At 62.4% G+C, this 23,020-nt stretch overlaps 2 protein-coding genes across 2 annotated transcripts; one reads left to right on the plus strand and one right to left on the minus strand.

The window, feature by feature from the left end:
* The first annotated feature begins 861 nt into the window (after positions 1–861).
* OBSL1 (obscurin like cytoskeletal adaptor 1) lies at positions 862–17,086 on the plus strand. Its single transcript, XM_059476512.1, has 27 exons — positions 862–981; positions 1,444–1,590; positions 2,034–3,108; positions 3,846–4,115; positions 4,323–4,583; positions 4,908–5,213; positions 5,299–5,574; positions 5,671–5,946; positions 6,074–6,346; positions 8,788–9,060; positions 9,785–10,057; positions 10,350–10,625; positions 10,773–11,048; positions 11,137–11,412; positions 11,677–11,958; positions 12,660–12,935; positions 13,072–13,347; positions 13,431–13,697; positions 13,848–14,117; positions 14,200–14,466; positions 14,722–14,988; positions 15,360–15,472; positions 15,619–15,772; positions 15,873–16,034; positions 16,186–16,290; positions 16,418–16,684; positions 16,926–17,086. Exons 1-27 carry the CDS (start codon positions 862–864, stop codon positions 16,931–16,933), a joined length of 7,092 nt encoding a protein of 2,363 aa, XP_059332495.1. The 3' UTR covers positions 16,934–17,086.
* A 155-nt stretch (positions 17,087–17,241) lies between these two features.
* On the minus strand, positions 17,242–22,368 carry TMEM198 (transmembrane protein 198). The gene is made up of 5 exons (XM_059476267.1): positions 22,285–22,368; positions 20,172–20,422; positions 19,490–20,065; positions 19,066–19,256; positions 17,242–18,608 (listed from the first exon to the last, which is right to left on the minus strand). The coding sequence occupies exons 2-5, from the start codon at positions 20,359–20,361 to the stop codon at positions 18,462–18,464; spliced, it is 1,104 nt and encodes a 367-aa protein (XP_059332250.1). The 5' UTR covers positions 20,362–20,422; positions 22,285–22,368; the 3' UTR covers positions 17,242–18,461.
* Between the last annotated feature and the right edge of the window lie 652 nt (positions 22,369–23,020).

The following is a 23,020-nucleotide window of genomic DNA, read 5'->3' on the forward strand; positions in this document are numbered from 1 at the left end:
AGGAGGGATGGCAAAAGGTTCGTGCTCTACCTGGGGCTGCAGAAGGCTGGCCCAGCTTCAGGGGGAGAAGAACAGATGAGACAGAGGCAGGCCCAGCTGGAGACCCTACAGCAGGTCCAGGAGAAGGATCCTAGGGTGCTGTTTGGCTGTCTAGCCACAGGCTGGCTCACAGGGTGGGAGCTGCAGGAGAGGCATGGGCTGTAAGGAGACCAAGTGCCCTTCCTCTCATCACTGCCTGAGGGGACAGTGCCAGGTGTTCCCTATCCACTAACCCTGCCTGCCCTGTGGATTGTGGGCAGCCTGTGCATCCCCTCCGTGCCTCTGACAGCTCAGTGTCCTGCACATCCCTGGCACCTCATGCAGCACCCAGTGCAGCACATCCCCCCGTGCAGCATGTCCCGGGTGACACGTCCTGTCCCACTGCAGTCTGGTGTCCAGCTCAGGGTACAGCACACCCTGCACACCATGCCATGCTCTCCACAGGGCACGCTGTCCCTCGCTGCTGGCTGGGGCAGCACAGAGGCACAGCCAGGCCTGCAGCACCCCTGCAGCTCCCTGGGGTGGCTGCTATACATAGGTAGGCCAGCCCAGCCTCGGCGAGGCGCTGAACGGAGCAGGCTCACTCTTATCAAGCCCGCGTGTCATCAGAGGGTATTTTTGGGGACAGCAGCTGCAGGCATTTGTAACATTTGGTCCCTGCGCACTGACACCCCAGAGGGGAGCTGGGAGAAGCAGCAGGAGCTGGGTGCCGGCACTGAGACGCAGGGAGACGCGGCACAGCGAGGTACCTGAGAGGGGCAGGGGCTGGGCTGGGGGCTGCCTGGGGCAGGGGGGCCGGGGAAGGAGGGGTTGTAGGGTGCAATGGCGTGGCTGAGCCATCAGAGCCGTCCCTTTATGTCCGAAGGAGCTACTGTGGGGTGGCCCACGGGTAAGGGCCGTGTGGATGGAGAGGTGGCTCTGGATGGGTGCACTGTCCCAGGGGTAGGGCTCTGGGAGGAGAAGCTGGCCGCAGTCCCTGTGGCTCCTTGGGGACCAGCCCTCTCCTACCCTCTGGCTCATTCAATAAGTATTTTTGTTTCCCCTCCCCCTGCCTGAGCAAGTCACAGACGACCCTGCCCCTGTCCTGGCCATGGTGTGAGCAGAGGGTGGGGTGCACTAACCGGGGGGTGCCACAGAGCACCTTGCCCCACTCCTGCTCCTGATGGTGGGCACGGTTACCCACAAAGCCGGGATGGAGGCAGTGCCCTGCAAAAGCAGGACCCACCTCCCCGGCTTTCATTTATTCTGCCTGGGACTGATGATTTCCAGCTGTAGTTTTGAGTGCACAAGGGCTGGATCCTGCCTGTGGGACCACTCTCTGGAAGGGGCACCCTTTCCGGAGCCCCATTTTGTCCCAGGGCACTGCCCCGAGGGGTGGCACAGGGGGTCCCCTGCCCACCCAAGTCTGGGAGGAAGTCCCAGCCCGGGTCCAGCCGGGGCCTCGGGCCCGTGACAGCCCCGTGTCAGCACCTGCCCGCTGAGCCGGCCCAGATGCTGCAGGAATGCGGCTCTGCCACCACCCGATACTGCAGGAATGTGAATGCCCGGCGGGTGGGGAAGGGGCGGGCGGGGGCCCTTTCGCCTCTGCTGTCCCCCAGCCGCAGCACCCAGCAAGCAGCTGCCCATGCTCCCTGTCTAGACAGGGGTCCCCCATCTCTGGAACTGGAGTCCCCTCTGCAACCCTGGGATAAGCTCCAAGTGTCTCAGCCCCCCCGGCGTGCAAAGAGCCACCTTTTGTCACCTCTCCTATTGCCTTGGGCTGGGAAATGCATGATTTGGGTGACTCGGGGGCAAATCCAGTGGGGCTGTGCTGCTCCGAATGAGGGTGATGTTCCTGAAGCAGGGCAGGGGGTCCATGATGGGGATTTGGCTCCAGGTGTGGGTCCCTCCTGGCTGGGGGCTCCACACTGGTCCATCTCTTTGGTGAAGCCCAAGCCTCCAGTCTGGTCTGTGTGTACATCCCCCCAGGCTGATGGTCCCCACTGCTGCTCCAGCCAGCTGCCTGCTGTGACCCTGGGGAGCTGGTGATGGAGGGGTTTGGGGGAGCCCCCAGGTTCCTGGCCTATCCACGCGCCTTCACGGTCCAAAGCGGCACCGATGCGGTCCTGAGCTGCCAGATTATGGGTGATCCCCAGCCGAGCATCCTCTGGGAAAAGGACAAGAATGCCATCGAGCCCTCGGGCCGTTTCCACATGGAGTCCAAAGGGGACCTGTACAGCCTGCTGGTGTCCTGTGCCACCCCCAAGGACAGTGGACTCTACGTCTGCAGGGCCAAGAATAGCGTTGGTGAGACTTACGCTGCCACCATGCTCAGGGTGGAGCCAGCGGAGCGGCGAGAGGAGGAGGGATGCTCAGGCAGCATCGCGCCTGCCTTCCTCATTGCCCCCTCGTCCCTGCGGGTGTGCCGGGGGGAGGACGTGATGTTCACCTGCAGGGTGTCTGGGCAGCCCTGCCCTGTGCTGGAGTGGGAGAAGGATGGGCACAAGCTCTCCGAACTCTTTGAGAGCAGCCACTTTGCAGTGGGGCAGAAACCAGAGGACTGGCACTTCCTGAAGCTGTTCAGTGCCCGGCCCCAGGATGGAGGAGTGTACGTCTGCCGGGCACGCAGCGGCTCCCAGGAGGCCCTGGCTGCTGCTGTGCTCCTGGTTGAGCCCCGGGCATTGCCGGACGGGCTCCCCAATGGCTGCCCCCCGGCCGATGGTGCCGAGGCGCTGGTGGAGCGGCAGCGGTGGCGGCGACATGCAGCGGGACGGCGCCTGGCAGCGGAGACCTGGGTGCCCAATGGAGTAGTGCCAGCCAGGGTGCCAGGGGCCAAGGCATTTGCCGTGAGCGCAGGGAAGCACGCCAAGTTTCGCTGTTACGTTACTGGCAAGCCCAAGCCAGAGATCATCTGGCAGAAAGATGGTGAGCCCCTCGCCCCCGGCCGCAGGCATCTCATCTACGAGGACCGGGAGGGCTATTTCATCCTCAAGGTGCTGTACTGCAAACCTCAGGACCAGGGGCTGTACATGTGCACCGCTTCCAACACTGCTGGCCAGACCCTGAGCGCAGTGCAGCTCCAGGTGAAAGGTAGGAACACGCCCAAGGAGTGCCAGAGGTGGCCGGGACCTGGGGGCTCAGGGAAGTTTCTGGCAGGGGTGTGTCTGTGTGGGAGCCCAGCATCCCTGGGCTCTTCCTGCCCCGTGCAGCCAGGGTCACCCCAGGCTCCTCAGGACAGAGCTGTGGGCTTCTCCAGGAGCTGTGTCCTGCTCCATGTCTCTCTCCTTGCAAACAGAGGTGTGGCTTCTCGAGATGACTGCAGGTGTCCAGCCACAAACAGGGAAGAGGGAGAGTGCCTTGGTGACAAATTCCCCTGGAAGTGCTGAGTGATTTTGGCAGCCACCCCTGCAGGGCACGGCTCCAACATTCTGCGCTGGCAGCTGCCCAATTCCCCCCGAGCCATCCAGCCAGCTGGGGACAGCCCGTGGCTGGGGTTACCCAGAACTGGTGCAGCCCCTGCCTGCACCCCACTGCTCCCCTCCACTGAGATGCCTGCTACAGCATGCTGGCTTCCATGCTCCTGCATCCTCCAGAACTCCCTGCTGAGATACTGGAGGCATCCCTGTGTCTCCCCAGGCTGTGCCCTGGTCCTCCCTGCTCTGGGGGATGTCCTTGTCAGGGCAGTGTCTGTCTCTTGCAAGCCAAAGGAGAGGGCAAAGGAGGGACAAGGGTTTGCTGCTCTTTGTGAGCTGGGAGCACCTTGAGCGAAGGGCTGACAGTGGATGCTGTACACCACATGCCCTAAGCTCCTGTCTCTTCTGTGGCAGAGCACCGGCTGCGGTTCCAGGTGCAGCTGGCAGACGTGGAGGTCGCAGAGCGGGAGGACGCAGTGCTGGAGTGCCAGGTGCCCTTGGAGACCATCCCCACCTCCTGGTACCTGGAGGACAGGGAGCTGCAGCCCAGCCACAAGTACGTGATGGAGGAGCAGGGGGTGGTGCGGCGCCTGACCATCCGCGATGCCCGCATCGACGACGACGGCATCTACCTCTGCCAGATGAAGGACAAAGGACGCAGCATCGCCGAGGTCTCTGTCCGAGGTGGGGTCAGGCCTCCGGTAGCACAGCTTTGCCTTCCTATTCCCCTTGCCCGGGGAATCCACTGCCCCCTGCAGTTGCCTTCCCTCCATTTGGCTGGTGCCTGCTGCTGCCCCTCCTCCTCCTCCTCCTCCTCCTCCTCCTCCTCTCCCACCTCAAAGAGCCTATCCTGGTCCCCAGAATTCCTCCCTCATATATCTCTTCTCATAGGGGTGATTGCGAAGCGGCTGCCACGGAAGCTGGATGTGATGGAGGGGGAGAATGCAGTTTTCTGTGTGGAGACACGGGATGTGGTGGAGGGCAGCTGCTGGAGCCGGGACGGGCTGCAGCTACGGGAGTCACCCCGTACCGTGCTCAAGAGCTTCGGCAGGACACACCTCCTGGTGCTGGTGCACGTCACCCGCCAGGACGCGGGCATCATCTCCTTCACTGTCGGGGAGTCGCAGACATCCTCTCAGCTCCGAGTCAAGTGTAAGCTCCAGCTTTGAAGGGGTCATGTGCCCTCTCTCCTGCCTGTTTGAGAGGGATGATGCAGAAGGGGGGATGGAATAGGCACCCAATATGCTGGGGGGGTGATGCTGCGATGTGTTTTCTGGGGAGGGGGCTTTGAGCAGGGGTCCAGGATCCCAGCTTTACAGGCACTCACAAACCCCTGTAGCCAGCTACATGAGAGCAAGACTGTCCTCTCCACCAGAGAGAGAATCCCCAAAGAAACAGGCTGTGTATCCCCACTTAGCCCTTCTGCCGTCCCACCTAGAGCCTCCCCAAGCAGGCAACCTGGGCTGTGACTTGCAGGTGTGAAGCACGACCCTCCGAGCGCACCTGTGGCAGCTGAGATGAGCGTGGTGGAGACTAACACGGCTCTGCTGACTTGGTGTCCCGCACCCGATTCCCACCTCCACCCCGCCAGCCACTACCTGCTGGAGCGCCGGGAGGTGGCGGGAGGGGAGTGGGTGCAGTGCCTTGCCACCGACCTGCCCAGCAGCGTGCGGGTGCTGGGCGACAGCGTGCCCCGCGAGGCCGACTACTGCTTCCGCATCTCTGCCGCCAACAAGCACGGCAGGAGCAGCCCCGTGGAGTTCCCGGGATCCGTGCATCTTGGTGAGGAGACAGGCAAAAGCTGGGATGTCGTGCCACAGTGTGCTGGTAGTCAGTGCCACTGGGGCTGAATACAACTGTGCTCCAGCCCCAGCAGCTCGTGTGGAGAGGGGTCTGCAGGACGCGTGGGTGAGGGATGGCGAGGATGCACAGTTCTCCCTGGAGCTGTCGGCTGCGGTTCATGGGTCCTGGTTCCTCAACGGTGCCAGGCTGCCTGAGGAGGACACGGGCGGCCGGTGGAGTGTACAGCGCCATGGGATGGAGCACTCGCTGCTGATCCAAGGAGCACGGCTGGTTGACAGTGGGGCCCAGGTCACCTTTGTGTCCGGTGGTGTGAGGGACTCGGCTATCCTGCATGTGCAAGGTGATCAGCGCACTCATCCTGGGGTCCTACCAGGACCCCAGCAGCAGGGGCTGTCATGCTGGAGGATGCTTCTCACCGCTCCTCAATGTCTCTCAGCCCCACAGGTCCACATCGCCCCAGTGTCTGAGGCTGAACGGCTCCGAAAAGTGCCAGCAGGGATGCCTGTGCTGCTGGAATGCCAGGTGTCCACCCCAGATGCCCCTGTCTGCTGGCTGAAGGATGGCAAGGCTGTGCCCCTGGATGACGTTATGGCAGTGCAGGCAGAAGGCTGCGTGCGGAGGCTGCTGCTCCGCTCAGCGTGTCCCTCAGACACTGGGGTGTACACCTGTGACACCGGGGATGATGCCGTGAGCTTCGTGGTGACCGTGACCGGTGAGCTGGGGACCGTGTGTGGGAGCCTGGCCCTTACCTCCTGATAGCGCTCCTGCCCTGCTTCTTGCCCCATCATGTGGCTGACAGCTGCAGCCAGTCATGCTGAGGCCCACGTTATCCCCGGCAGAGATGCCAGTCAGGATCATCAGCTCCAACGAGGAAGCCCCCCACACCTACACGGCCGGACAGTGTGTGGAGCTGTGGTGCCAGCTGTCCCGCCCAGCAGCCCCCGTGCGCTGGTACAAGGATGGAGAGGAGGTGGAGGTGGGCCAGAGCCTGGTGCTGGAGCAGGAGGGGCCACGGTGCAAGCTTGTGCTGCCCTGCGCTCAGACACAAGACACAGGGGAGTTCGTCTGTGATGCTGGTGGGGACTCTGCCTTCTACACCATCACTGTGGCAGGTGAGTGTGATGCAGGAGGGCTGGTAGGGTCTCAGGGGGCTTTCTTTGCTGGTGCAGGATGCCACAACACATGTGCTGGTGTCAGTACTACTGTCACCCGCTGTGATGGGATACTTGTCAGACTTGATCTTGCCAGGTGCTCACCAGCAGTTTGGTTGGTTGCTCAGTTGGGGTCCTTGTGGGACTCAGGGGCCAAAGGGAACAGCTCACTCAGCCTGTCTGAAACACTAGAGCACACGAGAGCACCCAGCACCTGCACACCAGGGTGTTTGCCGGACTTCTGCCATGGCTAGTAACCAAGCCCTCCTCCAAGGTCCTAAAAATAGTGGGCCTGGCACCTGGCATGGGGTGACTCATGGTTGGTCATTGCTCTGATGGACAGCGTTAATTGCTGACCTGAAAATGAGCAGTTGCCTGGAGACCGATGGCTGGGAGGTGTTTGCTGGATGGGAGCAGGGCTCAGCACCTGGGGCGGCTGCCCCGGCTGTGGAGCGGCTGCTGGCGTCACCGCCTGGCACAGGATAATGAAAGCTAAAAGCAAACTAAAGGCTTCCCCTTGCTGGCCCCAAAACCCACATCCCACAACCACAGGAAGGCAAGCAGGGGCAGAGCTCAAGCCCAGTTGAAAGGTGATGTGACCACAGTGGTAAAGCCTTGCTGTGATATTAACACACGGCAAAGGGCCAAAGTTGATGGCCAAGGACGTAGGAGTGAAGATAGGATGAGTGATAAGAGAAGCTGAAGAGTCAGTAGAGTGGTAACTGCTGGGAGGGTGAGGAAGGGAGGGGGTTCTAGTGAGATAAAGGTTAAATTGCCAGTGGGAAGGACAGGCAGCATGGGCTTTGGGAAGAGGCAGGAGTTGTGTGCTGTGTGGGAGTGTGGGGCATGGAGAGCTCTGCTTCCCTAGGCTGGGAGAGGGAACACCATCTGCTGAAGCTCAGCCTTTTGGCTGAGCAGCTTTGCATAACTTTGACAGAAGGGTCTTAGGGAGGTTGTCTTGGTTCAATCTGGATTTGGACATCAATGTCACCGCAGGGTTGGGGGTGGGTGCCTGGAGGCTCAGGCTGACACCTCTCTGGCACAAGTGCCAGGCTGGCTGCTGCAGTCAAGCACTGCTGTGGCACGCTTGGGTTTCCCTGAGGCATCTCAGCTATCAGGCTGTTATGGCATGTAGCCTGCCTGCCTCAAGTTCTGCCATCCCCAGCATCCTCTGGGTTTTCTGTCAGCTGTTGAGCACTGGAGCTCCCTCAGAACTAGCGAGAGGCTGAGGCCAGAGCGATGCTGCCCACTGCGGGCTGGCACATTATCCATCCCCTCACTTCAGCGCTGCTCAACATCTCCAGCTGCACTCCAGCAATGTAATTGCTTTTAGCAGGTCCTGGCAGGGAGGCGGCCGGCAGTGCTTTGATCAGGGGCTGGGCGGATGCAGGCTCAGCGTGCTGCAGGTTAATCGCTGCGAAGCGGCGCCGCACCGCTCCGCACTCTGCGGGGCAGCGCTGTGCTGCTGAGCCTGGGCAGCGCAGCTGGGAGCTGTCTGGGAAGCTTCCACCCGGACACCCAGCACGGAGCAGATGAGGGCTGTAGAGGGGCAGGTTGTGCTTGTCCACCATTGTGGCCCAGAGCTGGCTGTGCCTTGTGCCCGCATGGAGCCGTGGGCTCTGTGCGCACCAGAGTCGAGACCAGCTACGGCTGTCTGCAATGTGCAAGGCCAGGCAGGCAGTGCTGGCTCTAGATGGCATCCTGAACTTTCCCAGGAGAGAGGAGGGCTGGTCAGATAAAATTTGTGCTGGGAGCCCCTCTGTCTTTAGAGCTCTGACTCAATTCAGAGGGGCGGTGCGAGCAGTGGCACACATTTTATATAGCAAATTAATGGTGATTTTAGTGATTACTGCAATCTGGAATTGAGTCCTGGGTCCTGGTAAGCTGGAGGGATGGGGCTGCTGGCTGCAAGCAAACCACGTTCCTGTGCCACAGTATAAGCAAATGTCAAGGCTGAGCCAGGACAGAAGCACTGGCTGGCACTTGAATGGGGAGATAGGCAGAGGGGAGGGCAGCCCCTGGAAGAGCAGCTGCAGGGGCTGGTGCTGGCACCACAGACAGTGGTTATCAGTGCTGGGGCTTGCCTATATGCATCCTCCCTCCACAACCTTCAGCTCCACCACAGGGCAAAGCAGGGCAGGTACCGTGGGAGCAAGGGCACTGCAGCAATTTACAGCCAGTTCAAAGCTTGGTGCTCCTCCTGGTTGTAGTGTGTGAGGAGAAGAGGGAGACTTAGGCACGATGGTGCAGAAGCTTGTGCTATGTAGAATGTAGATGATTGGTGTCTTCCAGCCTTAAAGCCAACAAGTGGTGAAGCCATCACTCCACACAGGGCTGTGATGGCCACCATCACTAGCTCTGGTGCTTATGTCCTGGCTGAGCCCCACGTCTCTCCATGACAGAGGAGCCGGTGAGGATTGTCAGCTCCAACGAGGGGGCCTCCCACGCCTACATGGCCGGACAGCGTGTGGAGCTGTGGTGCCAGCTGTCCCGCCCGGCAGCCCCCGTGCACTGGTACAAGGATGGGGAGGAGGTGGAGGCAAGTGAGAGCCTGGTGCTGGAGCAGGAGGGGCTGCAGTGCCAGCTGGTGCTGCCCTGCGCCCGGCCACAGGACACAGGGGAGTTTGTCTGTGATGCTGGTGGGGACTCTGTCTTCTACACAGTCACCGTGGCAGGTGGGTACAACAGACACCTACATCCCTCTGCCCCTTCTCCCTCTGCCCCAGCTCCTTGCTCACGCTGTGGTTTCAGCACCTCAGCTGCCTGTCATCTCCTTGAGAGCAGTTCCTTGCCCATGCCCCTGGGCTGGAAGGGGATGTGGGCAGGAGCATACAAGCTGGTCTGTCTCCTCCCAGAGCTCTGTGTCACACTGCCCCCCCTACACTCCAGAGCACAACCATCTGCCTGCCTCTGGGTGATGCCACCTCACACCCCAGCCCTGCTGTTCCCTCAGCTTGCAGCACTGCAGGGCTGGGATATCCATGGCCACAGCTGCCAGGGCAGGTAGGATGGGAGGCCAAGTGACACAAGGTCTTGGTTCTCTCAGCCCTGAGGGTCTGCCTCACCCCAGTGCTGGAGGCAGAGCAGCTCTGGGAGGCGTTAGCAGGGCGGCCCTTGATGTTGGAGTGCCAGGTATCCCCTGCAGATGCCCCTGTCCACTGGCTGAAGGACAGGGAGGCTGTGGTCCCCATGCAGGTCCTGGCCATCTGCTCAGAGGGACATTCACAGATGCTGCACATTGCTGCAGCTGCACTGCCTGACTCAGGGGGTACCTGTGCCATGCTGGGGACAATGCTGCCAGCTTTGGGCTGACCGTGAGCTGTGAGCTGCCCAGGGGATTCCTGTCCTCACGTGAGACTCACTCAGGAGCACAGCTGAGCCCTGCCATGTCCCCAGCAGAGGTACCAGTGAGGATTGTCAGTTCCAACAAGGAGGCCTCTCACTCCTACATGGTCGGGCAGCGCGTGGAGCTGTGGTGCCAGCTGTCCCGCCCAGTGTCCCCGGTGCGCTGGTACAAGGATGGCAAAGAAGTGGAGGTGGGCGAGAGACTGGTGCTGGAGCAGGAAGGGCTGCAGTGCCGCCTGGTGCTGCCCTGTGCCCGGATACAAGACACAGGGGAGTTCCTCTGCAATGCCAGCGATGCATCTGTCTCCTACTCCATCTTGGTGGCAGGTTGGTGGCACAGCAGGGACATCCTGGAAAGGGTAGCACTGCCCCATCTCTGTGCTCTGGGGTCCCCAGCCCTGCTCCCTGCCCTCAGCATTGTGGAGGAGGGCATGCAGTTCCATCTCTGTGCCTGCTGCCCCTGCTCTGAGCAGTTCCATCCTCTTTGCCCTGGGGTGAGAGGATGTAGCATCCATACAGCCACGTGGGCACAGGGATACAGGTGACAGCAAATAGACACAGCAGAGCAGGAAGCAGAGCACTGAACAGGTCACACACTCTTCCTCTACACCCCCAACAGAGCCACCAGTGAGAATCCTGCAGCCTCCACAGCGCTCACTGGAGCTGCTGGTTCAGGCGCCGGGGTGTGTGGAACTGCGGTGCGAGCTCTCCGTGCCGGATGCTCCGGTGCACTGGTTCAAGGACGGCTTGGAGGTGGACGAGACTGACAACCTGCAGCTGCTGGTGGAGGGGGCCTGGCGCTGCCTCTTCATCCCCACGAGCAGTGCAGAGGATGCAGGCGAGTACATCTGCGAGACCAAGGACGAGGCCGTCTCCTTCGATGTCAAGGTGTCAGGTCAGTGCTGATGTGGTTCTGGCCACAGTGGGTGCCCATCCTCTGGGTCACCCAGCACAGGGGCTTACCTGGGGCTGGCAGCAGAGGGGTGCCCAGGGCTGTGCTGTCCCTGGGCTGCTCTGTATCACAGATATGCCATACCTGCAGAGCCCCCGGTGAGGATCCTGCAGCCCTGCAGACCTGTCCCTGTCATGACGGTGTCCCCGGGGGAGACAGTGACACTGTGCTGTGAGCTGTCCCGTGCAGATACACCCGTGTGCTGGGCAAAGGAGGGTGTCAGGCTCGAGGCTGGGGGTGGCCTGGTCCTGGAGGAGGAGGGTGTCCATCGCCGGCTGCTCATCCCCGCTGCCCAAGCTGAGCACTCTGGAAAATACACCTGTGACACCGCCAATGACACAGTGACTTTCACCATCCAAGTGTTGAGTGAGCATGAGGGTAGGGAAGAGCCTGGTGTGGGTGTTGGGTGCACAAACCCCAGAGACCTCAGCCCTATTGGTGCTGGATGCTGCAGATCCACTGGTCAGGATCCTGGAGAAGGATGTCCTGCCTACCCACCGGCGTTGCCAGGCCATGGAGGACCTGGTGCTGGAGGTGCAGCTCTCACACACCCACGGGGAGGTGAAGTGGTACAAGGACGGGGAGAAGCTGCAGGACACGGGGCGTGTGCGGCTGGAGGAGGACGGGGTGCGCCGATCCCTCGTGATCCTGGGTGCTACGGGCAAGGATGCTGGGGAGTATCTCTGTGACACTGGTGATGACAGCATCGTCTTCTTCATCACTGTAGAAGGTGAGCAGGAGGTCCTGGTGGGGATGGTCGGGGGAACAGGAGTGAGGTGGGTCTGTGGCTGCTGGCAGGGTGGTGTGAGGCTGGGCTGGGTGGCAGTGAGCACAGGGAGGCTGGTGGGGGGCACATGGGGAGTGGGCTGCATCTGTATGGTGGCCCTGTGGAAACCCCTGCGCTGCTCAGCTGCAGCCAGAGGAGTCTGGACAGGGTGTGGCTATTGTGCCACCCAGCACAGGCTGCTGTTGGGCTGACAGCCCATCTCTCCAGCCCCAGAGCCACCGGTGACCATTGTGGGCAGCACGGGTGCCGTGGCACATCGCTGCCTGGTGGCTGGGGAAGACCTGGTGCTGGCTTGTGAGCTCTCTCGGCCCGACGCCGTGGTGCGCTGGCTCCGGAATGGCCAGGAGGTGCACCCGGGTGAGCGGGTGCAGCTGGAGGCCCGCGGGGTGCTGCGGCAGCTCACCATCACTGGGGCACAGCCCAGCGACGCGGGGTGCTACATCTGTGATGCTGCCAGCGACCGCATGGTGACAAACGTGGAGGTGTCGGGTGAGCTGGCTCAGAACCCAGGGACCCCCAGAATGGTGGGGTCGTGCCACAGACACAAGGGGAGGGGAAGCCTTTGTGACCCTGCTGATGCAGAGGCCGGGGTGGCAGCATGGCAGGGAAGGGTGGGAGCCCTGTCCCCAACCCTCCAGGAGCCGTTGGTTAGAAAGAGACACGTCAGGGTCGTGGCGAGACATGTCCCTGCTGCCTCCCCCAGCCAGGGGCTGTTTAAATTTAGCCTTGGCTGGCTCCCAGGCGCCTCTCCTCCTGCTTCAGCTGCCAAAGGCTGAGCTCAGCCTGGACCCTTATCAGCTGGAGATGGAGGGCTGTGCAGGGTGGGAGGGGGCCTGTTGCAGGCGGGTGTCCTGGCTTCCCAGAAAGGTGTTCTGGGTGGGCAGTACAATTAAATTAATGGTCTCAACATGGCAGCGGTGCTGCCTGTACAGGGAGTGCTGTGGGAGTGATGGGCTCTGCGGCTGTCCCTTCCCTGAGGGAACCCTGAGCTGCCAGACCTCTCTATCCTGCATGCCTGCCCCTTGGGACCCCTGTCTAGTCCCACTATGACCCCTAGCCAGCCCCATAGCCCTTCTGCCCCATGGTGACCCACTGAAGGATCACCTCTCCTCTTGAAGCATTGCTATCCCTGCACTGCCCCACACTGTGGGGACATCCCTGAACCCTGTCTTGTCCCCTGCACCCCTCAGCCCGGCCTGTGTGCATTGTCAACAAGGAGGAGGCGCAGAGCCCGCTGGAGGTGCAGGAGGGGGACAGTGTGACACTGGTGGCTCGGCTGTCCCTGGAGACAGCGGCAGTGCAGTGGCAGAAGGATGGACAGACGCTGTGCTCAGGTGGGCGGCTGCTGGTGTGCAGCGAGGGTCCCACACGCAGCCTCACCATCAAGCAAGCGGAACTGGGTGACGGTGGCATCTTCCTCTGCGACGCCGGTGCTGATGAGGTGCATTTCACACTGCGTGTGAAAGGTGAGCCTGGAGGTGTCCCTCGCCCATGTCAGGGGCAGGTGCAGTCTCATCCTGCCTCACGCCGGGATGCTTGGCATCCCCATGCCATGCTGTGCCGCTGGCAGGGCCACAGCTGAGCGCAGTGCTCCTCCGGCAGAGGCACCCGTGCTGTTCGTGAACAAACGAGAGGAGCAGGAGAAGCTGCTGGTGCTGGAGGGCGGCAGTGCCGTGCTCTCTGCCGTCACCTCCACGGAGCGCTGCGATGTCACCTGGCTGGGCCCGCGGCAGGCGGCGGTGGCCGGGGAGCGCTGCGAGCTGCGCCGGGACGGCCGCGTGCACAGCCTCATCATCCTCAACGTGGCCATGGAGGACGCGGGCACCTACACCTGCCTCTCACCGCACGACCAGATGCAGTTCGACATGACCGTCCGAGGTGGGGGCAGGGGGGCAGTGGGGGTGCCCGGGGATCCCCCTGCGGTGCCAGCGGGTGCTGATCTGGGGGGTTTGACTGTGCAGAGCTGCGGGTGAAGTTCCTGCGCGGGCTGTCGGACGTGCGGGCGCGGCAGGGCGAGCGGGTGGTGCTGTGGTGCGAGCTCTGCAAGGCGCGGGGCGACGTGGTGTGGCGGAAGGACGGGCGGGTGCTGGCGCCTGGCCCCCGCCGGCAGATGACGGCGGAGGGACGGGAGCGGTCGCTGGTGCTGAGCCGCGTGGAGCCCGGGGATGCCGGCGAGTACTGCTGCGAGTCCAACGACGACCAGACCCTGGCGACGCTGACGGTGCAGGGTGAGCCCAAGGCATCCCCACCACCTGGGGGACGCCTATTCCATGGGGGTGGTGGGGATGCTGGCACAGCGATGTCAGGATTGCAGAAATGCTCAGCGTCTCCACATGACGGGGGGTCCCTTATGCTGTGCCCTGACAACCTGGCTGTAGTCCCCAGGGTGGTGGAGATCATCATGGAACTGCAGAACCTGACAGTGCTGGAGGGTGAGGATGCCACCTTCAAGTGTCTGGTATCCCCCGAAGATGTGGCTGTGACATGGCAGCTGAATGGCCAGCCCGTGGTCCCCAGTGAGCGTCTGCTGGTGACAAGGTGTGGACTGTGCCACAGCCTCACTCTCCGGCAGTGCCAGACAGGTGATGCAGGCACTGTGACAGCCAATGCCGAGGGGCTGGTGAGCACAGCTCGGCTGAGTGTGCAAGGTGAGGGGGAAGGACAAAGCTGGGGCTCAGCCCAGGACACAGCCCTGGGGCCGGCTGCTGACCCACCACACGGGCCATGCAGAGGCACAGGTGCTGTTTGTGCGGAAGCTGCAGGATGTGGTGGCAGAGGAGCAGGGGGACGTGTGCCTGGAGGTGGAGGTGAGCCACGAGGCTGCCGAGGTGCAGTGGCTGAAGCAGGGCATCCTCCTTCAGCCAGGCAGCAAGTACCAGCTGCGGGAGTCGGGGTGCCGGCGCACCCTCACCATCTGCTGCCTCGGCCCTGCTGACCGCGGCACCTACCGCTGCGAGAGCCTGCATGACCGCACGCAGGCCAAGCTCCACGTGGAGCGTGAGTACCGGAATGGGGGTGGAAGGCAATGGGGAAGGGGATGGGGACAGGGAGGGTACCCAACTGCTGCAATGGGAGCATGTGGGCAGAGCTGGTACTTGGCTGGAAGGGGTGCTCAGAGAGGTGGGTGCATGGGCAGGGGTGGGAGTCCTGTACAAACAACTGGATTTAGATGATCACTCCAGCAAGCACAGACTGGGAGCTGGGGTTCTGCAGTGGAGCAGACACCTACTCACAGACATGGGTCCCTCACAGCCCGGAAGGTGTCGATCCGGACACCGCTGACAGATGTGGAGACCTTTGAGAAGGAGACAGCCACCTTTCACCTGGAACTGTCTCACCCTGGCGTGACCGGGGTGTGGACACGGGACGGCATCCGGGTGAAGCCCAGTAGTACGTGCCAGATCAGTGCCACAGGCTGCGGGCACAGCCTGACACTGGAGAGGCTCACACTGGAAGACTCAGGCACCGTCACCTTCACTGCTGACACTCTGCGCTGCAGTGCCCACCTGCGTGTGCGGGGTACGGTCCCTGGGGCAGGCTGGGGGTGGGTGGCACTGGCGCTGTCTGACCTGCTGCTGTTCTGCACTGGGACACACTGAGGCTGAGCTGGGCCACACTGGGCACATGCATTCCCCTGTCCTCAGCAGGGGTGATAGAGTGCTGGCAAGTGTTCCCCTGTCCTCAGGGAGGAGATGTGAACTGAGCAGTGGGGACACCCAGCCAGGGTCTGGGTCCAGAGCCAGCTGGAACACCACTGATGAGTGCTTGCCCATGGGTGGTGCCACTCTCACCCCATGCTGAAATGCTGCAGGCACAGCTACTCTTCCCTGCAGCCCCAAATCCATGCCTTGTCCAATCAAGCCTTCCTGTCCTGTGTCCTGACTCCTCAGAGCCTCCAGTCACCATGGTGAGGGTCCCACGAGACCTGGGGGTCCCAGAGACGGGGGTTGCCAGCTTTGAGTGTGAGCTGTCTCGCCCCCATGCAGAGGTGAAATGGTTCAAGGTGAGGGCTCACCCTTGTCCCCTCCACCAGCACCTGGCCATGTCCTCCTCCTTGTTTTGTCCCCTGGCCGCTGCCCTCCCTGCCAGGGCTGCAGGCAGAGAAGAGGGGCCAAAGCAGTGGGGTGCTGCCTGTTTGCTTCCGTGCAGGACGGGCAGGAGCTGCGGCCAGGGCCCAACTGCCGCATCTACTCGGCGGGACGGCGCCGCATCCTGCAGCTGAGCCGCTGCGAGCTGAGCGACGCCGGCAGCTACACCTGCGATGCAGGTGACTGCCAGGCCTCCGCCGTGCTGCACGTACAGGGTACGGTCACCCAGCTCCCAGCAGGGTGTACACCCCTAAACCCTGCGCTGCCTGCTCCCCCCATCCTTGGCTGCCCTGGCACCCTGTCCATTACTTGCAGAGCGCCAGGTCCACATTGTGCAGGAGCTGCAGGACGTCCAGGTCCGGGAAGGTGACAATGCAGTCTTCACCTGCGAGGTGTCACACGGGGATGTGAAGGGCGAGTGGTTTCGGGACGGGGAGAAGATCAAGCTCTCCAGCACAGTGAAGATACGGCAAGAAGGTAGGGATGCAGGTGGCTCCACACCCGGTTTGGGGCTGGGATAGGGCAAATTCAAGCAAGGGGAGTTTGTGTAGACAAAGGGAGGTCCCTGTCCCCCTGCTTCCTATGGGTGTGCATTGCTGTTGCCTTGAGCCAGCCTCTCCCTCCCCAGGGACCCGGCATTTCCTGCTGTTCTGTGGTGTGCGCCCTGAGGACCAGGGACTCATCCGCTTCACAGCCAGGACAGTCACCTCGGAGGCCAGTCTGCAGGTGGAAGGTACCAGTGCAGGCTGCAAGGTCTGGCTGGGCTCCAGCACCAGGGCTGGGGTGTACCAGATCAGCTTGTGGTGTGCCCATGGAAGCCTGCTCACCCCATAGTGCTGACACCCTGTCCCCACCTCCAGCACTGCCAATCCGGATTGTGAAGCCACTGCGGGACAAGACAGTGCTGGCGAGGCACAAGGCGACACTGGAGTGCACCGTGTCCCACGCCCGGGGCCGCGTGCGCTGGCTCCGTGGGGACACCGAGATCTTTGCTGGTGACAAGTATGAGATCTGCAACCTGGACTGCTACCGCACACTCATCATTCACCACGTGGGCCCCGAGGACGAGGACTCGTACACCTGCGACGCCTTCGACGACCGCTCCACTGCCCGGCTCCTTGTGGAGGGTGAGTGGGCACCTAAGGGACACCCACTGACAGCTGCCAGTGCTGCTGTGCCTTACAGTAAAGGGACACCAGAACCCGTGTCCCTGTCCCCCATTGCTTGTGAGAGTCTGAGTGCTGGGCTGGAGGCAGCAGGTTGATACAGCGTCAGGGTTCTGATCCTCCTTGTCTGGGATACAACTTTTGGGTGGCACAGCTGCTCTGGCAATGCCCCAGCTCACTCTGACTCCCATTGTTCCCACAGGGAGCTAGAAGCCAGGATGCAGTTCTCAGGGCCTGCATGGACTGACAGATGCCACTGCTGAGAGATGGGGTCATGCTCCCCCTGGCATACACAGACACATGGACACCATCCCCAGCCTGCTTCAACCTCAGGGCTCTGCATTAAACAGCCTTTTTTTCTGACATGGCTTCCTCCACACCAGCAAGCTGGGGTCTCATTAAGAGAAAAGGTTGTGGCACCACTCTACATCCTGCTCAGCACCCCTGGAAGCCCGGCCCTCTGGGCCCCCTCACCCCTGCCCCCCGCTCCCCACAGTCCTTGGCTTTGCACGCCAGACTCCGAAAGGCTCTTTACTGTGTGGCCGAGGCCTCAACAGCGTTTGGCACATTTACAAAAGAGACTGAAAAGGGGTATGGCAGCACAATGCTGCGGGAAGGGGGTGCCTGGCAGAAACATGCAGTTCCTGGGGCAGCGGGGCCAGCTGGGCTGGGCTGGGCTGGGGGGGCTCCCAAAGCCGAGGGCTCCCTGGTCCAGTCTCACCACCATCCTGCCTGCCTGGCCATGGGGAAATCCTGGCTCACTCCATAATAAGTTAATACAAATCACAGCAAGAGAAATATATACAAGGCGTGAGCCTCTGCCCGCAGCAGTGCTCTGGGCAGGGGCTCCTGCCCTGCCCTGCCCCAGGGTCCCCCGGCCACTATAAAAATCCAGTCGCCAGCAAAACAGCGACGGTCTCTGATGCTGCAGGGGTCCCTGCATCCCTGAGGCAGCCCAGCCTTTGCCCAAAGGCTGGAGCCAGTGTCCTGTCTCCCATCAAAACATTTTGTGGGGGATGCACCCTGCCAGCGCAGCTCCCGCTGGGCAGGCACCGATTGCCAGCATCACCTTGGGAACCACCTGGCCGTGGCAGTCTCTGCCCCAGGACCACCCCGGTCCAGCTTGGGAAAAAGGAGTGGCAAGCTGCTCTGGGGTGTAGGGAGGGTGGCTAGGGCAGGAGGATCTTCTGAGGAGGCAGATTTTGGGAAACACTGCCTGGGAGCTGCTCTTGGGGACAGGGTGGGACAGGGCTCACATGCTCAGGGGATTCCCTGCTGGGAAAAGGGCCATGGGACCTACTCTTTGAGGAAGGGACATAGGGGACAGGCACTTGGGGAGTTGCTGGGGGTGCAATGGGGTGGGGAGCTGCTCCTGGTAAGGGGAGGGACTCAAATATGGGGAAACGTTAAGATGCAGGATGAGCGTGCCCGGGCCATAGGGTAATGCACAGCAGTGGGGGCTCGGGGACCCACCACCCCAGCAGAGCCACTCGCACTGCACGTCCATGGGTTCTGGTCCTTGGGCTGAGTCCCTGCCAAAGGGCTTTCCCAGCACCTTTGGGCCCCACTGGCAGCTGGGGCTTCCCCAGACAAGTCCCATGTGTCTCCAAGAAGGGTTTCCATCTGCAGCCCCAAGCTGCATGTGGCCACTTGGGGCCGAGGACAAAGCCCTGCCTGTCTCAGGGGTTCTGTCAGAGCAGGCTGGGGTGCTGGTGTTGCTCGAGGTCACTGGGTTGGCTTATACCCTCACAGCAGGGCCAGAGCCCGAGGTGAGGGGCACAGTGGAGCTGCAGTCATAGTCCAGGTCCACCACGGCATGGGAGCTGGCAATGAGGCTGTTCAGAGACGGTCCTGTCTGCCGCTCTCGGAAACTCTGGATGTAGCTCTGTGAGAGAGGAACAGAAAGTGAGGGGGGCTCTGCTCCTGGACCACTCCACCCCATCCTAAATGCTGCTGAAGCCCCTCCCTGCCCCCCCCCTCAAAAACAGCCCAGTGAAATTCCCAGCACTCAGGCCCTCCACTAGCTGGCCACAGCAGGGAGCACAGTCTTATCCCTCCCCTGGGCATTTTGCACCTTGCCTACTGCTTATTTCTGCTATGCCAACAGTGCTCTTGGCCAGCAGTTTCCATTTGCTTGCAAAGGCTGAAGTGCTCCATGGTAGGAATGGCCCATTCCAACCTGAGTTGCTCAATCCCTGGGACACCCCAATCCCCAGTCTCATCCCTCGAGAAGCTCAGATGTTGGCTGGTGCCTGGGCACCTCTCCATGCCCCAACCCCCAGTGTGGAGAAGGAATGAGTGTGGAGACTGGGGGAGATCTCTACCCTGGCTGCGGGACTCACGGGGGAGAGCACGTCCCCATCAAAGCGGCGCACAGGGTTGGGCTTGCGGCGGTAAGCAGGCTCGGGGGGGTGGGCCTTGTGCTGGTGGGGTGGGGGGTGGTGGGGTCTCCGCTTCTTCTTCTTCTCCTTTCGGTCCTCCCGCTGCTTGATGCGCATCAGCTGCACGCGGCGCTGCTGCCGGCTGATGATCACTGTGGAGCAAAGCGGCCTGTGAGCACTGGGGAGCACATCCAAACGATCCCCACAGCCAAACCAGCACCAGCTTTGTGCAACCAGGTCTCCCTTGGGTAGTGTGCCACCACAGAGTCCTGAACCCCGTATCTGATCTTGTGAACTGCATGCTGGAAACATCCACCCCAGTCCCCAGGTTCCCAGTTCCTACACTCCCCCTGTGCCATGCCCATCTGCCACACTCCCCACACACCTTCTGTATGGGAGTAGCCCTCAGCTGTGACCTTCCACTGGACCAGGACACCCAGTGTGGTGAGGAGCGGCCAGATGCCCAGGATGACCCAGCTGTACCAGCACACGGGGCGAGCAGGGGCCACCTTGATGCGCTCATAGATGTACTGCACCAGGAGGAAGAGCTCGATGAAGTAGTCGACAGTGACGGTCATGATGGCACTGCCGAAGACGGCGGTGGAGAGGGTGGTGAAGAAGCGCTGCCACTGCAGTGTGAGGACAGCAAAGAGCATGCCCACCCCCAAGAGCAGTGCGATGGGGATCCACACCGTTGGTGGGTGGTAGAATTGCTCCATCACCACCAGTGTGGCCACCGCCAGCAGCAGCCCCAGGAGCAGCCCCACCATGAAGAGGCCAACGCTGCGCACCAGCATGGTGACCAGCCCACACAAGACCCCAATGCCCAACCCAATGCCCACTGAGGCCTCCACGCTCAGCTGTGTGTCCAGCACCCGCTCCTTGTAGCACAGCATGAAGATGATGATAGAGCCGAACATCAGCCCCGTCAGGAACATGACAGCCTTGAAGCACCGGTAGCCTGTGGAGAGACCACCATAGTCAGGGAGGGGATGGCCAGCACCCCCCAGCTCCCCTCTGCCCTCCTCCCCACTTGCCCCACCAGCTGTTGGGCTGGCCTGGCTCACCGAAGAAGCAGTAGATGATGCCAAAAAGGCAGCACATGGCGCACACCACTGAGGGCACCACCTGGTAGCGACGCTCAATTTCCTGCTGGCAGCTGTGCCCCCACTCCTGGCCTGGCTCGTGCGGCAGCAGCTTGAACCGCAGTGTCTGCACAGTTGCAGTCATGGCTCTGGAGACTCCTGGGAGAGGCATCAGAATCTCCACTCCTGCCTCATAGCCCGCCAGCAGAACTGTGTCCCGGCACCCGCCCCACCTGGCGGGAGAGAGACAAGGAGAATGGAGGAACTGGTGGCACATGCCCGGCAGCCATCCCACCACTCACCACTGGCTACCAGAAATCCTGCTCTGTCCCCCCACTGTGTGGGTAGGAACAGAGGGAATGGGGGAACAGCCTCATCAGTGGGGGTGCAGACAGTCACCCAACCTGTGGCTGAAGGGATGTGCTGTCCCCAGAGAATCTGCCTGTGTCCCTGGGAGCTTCGTGTCGCTTAATAATTTGTCTGTGACTTCAATTTCCTGCCCATGCCTCTCCGGCACCCTTTCCCTGTTCGATTACCAGGAGACTTCCACAACTTGGTATTTTCTGCCTGTGAAGTAATTATGCTCAGTAATTAAGTCACCCCTCAGTCTTCTATTTTTATAGGCTAAACAGATTGAGCTCTTTAAGCTTGTACTCCAAGGCATTTTCTCCAATCCTCTAATCATATTTCTGGCTATTTTTCATCTCTTCTCCAGCTCTCACTGTCCTTGTAAAAACAAATTGGGCCTTCATGCTAGATCCAGCCCTCCCATGCCAATCCATGGGGCTGGAAGGGCACCAGCTGTAGCTGGCACTGCCCCTTACCCAGGGCTCACCCGTAACACTGTGGCTACGCCGGGATGCTGAGCAAACAGTTACCGGGCCCCCTGCAGCGCCTACACAGATGGAGGGGTCATAATCCCCTGCAAAGACTGATCCAGCTTCAGTTTAAACCTAATTACAGCGTCCGTCTGCCTGCTCCCACCTGGAGCCAGTTCCATCACCCCTTCACTCCCCTAGTCCCTTTATAGGCTCAGTTGGTTTAGAATGGGTTTATTGTCACAAATTGTCCCCAGGCCAACATCACTCCTTTCAAGTGCCAAGTTTATGCGGCCAGTTCAGGACAGCTCACAAAAACAGCACTCTGGGAAGGAGCTGGGAAGAGGGCAAAGGCTGTAGGCATGGCTTCCTGTTGCCCAGCATCTTGCTGCTGCCCAGACGGGCTCCACTGGCATCTCATCCCTTGCCGACAACCTCCTTCCTCCCTTTGGCTGGAGAAGGCAACACCAGCCCCGGCAAATCCCCGTGGGGAAGCCGAGCAGAGCCTAATCCCAAGGAAGCAGGCGGGCAGGGAGTGGGCAGCCAAGCGCCGGGCCCCTTGTCGAGCCCGCGGGGGGACGCTAAGCAGGATTGGACTTTACCCGCAGAGCCCAGACGCGACGCTCGGGCCCTCCTGGGGATGGGCGATAGTGTGAGGAGCGCGAGCAGGGCTCTGCCGGCCCGGGGGCCCGGGGATGCGGCATGGCAGGGCTGGCCGGCCGGTGCGGGGATGGCACGGGCCGGCACGGGCTGCGGGGCCGGGCTGCGGGCAGCGGTGCGGGCGGCTCGCGGCGCCCATTGGCGCGGGCACTGTTGCTAGGGGAGCCCAGCGCCTGCTCATTGGCGCCGGGACTTACCCACCTGCTGCCGCCCGCCCCGGGCCCCCGAGCCCCCTCCCTTTCCCGCAGGCCACGGCGCAGCGGGGGCCGGGAGCGGCGCCCGGGGCTCAGCCCCGCCGCGGCGCCCCCACCGCCGCCCCCCGGCCGGGCCCCGCTGCACCCGCCGGGCCCCGGGCCGGGCGCGGCGTTGCCGAGCGACGGCCGCAAAGGCCGCCGGGGCGCGGGGCCGCTCCGCCCCTCTCTTTGTTCGGGGCGGGGGTCCCGGGGGCGCTACGGCGGGTTCCCCGCGCGCCCATCCTGGGCTCCGCGCTCGCTCCGCCGGACGACGGAAGGATCGGGAACCGAGTGCCCCAGCCCTTCCCCCGAGGGGTCCGGCGCGTCACCCGCCGGCCGGATCCCCTCGTGCTGCCCCCCCTCTGCCGCTCCGCCCGCTCCCACCTGCGCTCCCGGCGCGGCAGCGGCGGCGGCCCCGCGGCGCCCGGCGCTCCCGGCGCTCCCGGCGCTCCCGGCCGCGGACCCCGCGCATGGTGGCGGCGCGGCCGCCGCGCGGTGCTGAGCGGACAGCTCCGCTGACGTCACCGCGCCGTCACCGCGCGCCGGCGGCGGGGCCTCGGTGGCCGGGGCGGGGCCTCTGCAGGGGGCGGGGCTGAGGTGGGGTAAATTGGGGGTGCACTGGGGTGCCCATTGGGGGTATATAGGAGTGCGCATTGGGGGTACACCGGGGTGCCCATTGGGGGTACACTGGGGTGCCATGGCCTGTGCCGGGGCCGCAGCCCAAGGCTGTGTGTGCAGTGTGGCACAGCACACCCTGCGCTGGGCCATGTGTGCCGTGCAGCTGCTGCGAGAGCTGCAAGCTCCTCGGCACAGTGTGCGGGGACAGAGCAGTACACGGTGCCGGGGTGTGGATGTGAGAGCTGCAGGATAATCTTGTGTCAGGTGGGACCTGATGGTGCACTGTGCCAGGGCCATGGGGACTGGAGTGCCTGCGTTCAAGAGGGCCAAACACACATGTCAGGAGCATCTAGAGCAGCTGCCCACCTGTCCCCCATGAGAGGATGGGAGATACGGCCATGGCAAGCAGGTGGGGGGACATGGTGCTCTGCAGAGGCAGAGCTCTCTGGAGCTGGCACCTCCTGGCTGTAGCGCCTAGGGACCCCCAGGAAATCCTGGCACA

This window comes from Ammospiza nelsoni, chromosome 7 (genome assembly GCF_027579445.1).
Source record: "Ammospiza nelsoni isolate bAmmNel1 chromosome 7, bAmmNel1.pri, whole genome shotgun sequence".
NCBI classification, from domain to species: Eukaryota; Metazoa; Chordata; class Aves; order Passeriformes; family Passerellidae; genus Ammospiza; species Ammospiza nelsoni.

Coding starts and splice junctions, on each gene's coding strand:
- OBSL1 (XM_059476512.1), top strand. CDS start 862: ATGGCGTGGCTGAGCCATCAGAGCCGTCCCTTTATGTCCGAAGGAGCT. Junction 11,959..12,659: donor GACAAACGTGGAGGTGTCGG/GTGAGCTGGCTC, acceptor TGCACCCCTCAG/CCCGGCCTGTGTGCATTGTC. Junction 14,118..14,199: donor AGCTCGGCTGAGTGTGCAAG/GTGAGGGGGAAG, acceptor CGGGCCATGCAG/AGGCACAGGTGCTGTTTGTG.
- TMEM198 (XM_059476267.1), bottom strand. CDS start 20,361: ATGCCTCTCCCAGGAGTCTCCAGAGCCATGACTGCAACTGTGCAGACA. Junction 20,066..20,171: donor CATCATCTACTGCTTCTTCG/GTGAGCCAGGCC, acceptor GTCTCTCCACAG/GCTACCGGTGCTTCAAGGCT. Junction 18,609..19,065: donor ATGGGGACGTGCTCTCCCCC/GTGAGTCCCGCA, acceptor CCTCTCTCACAG/AGCTACATCCAGAGTTTCCG.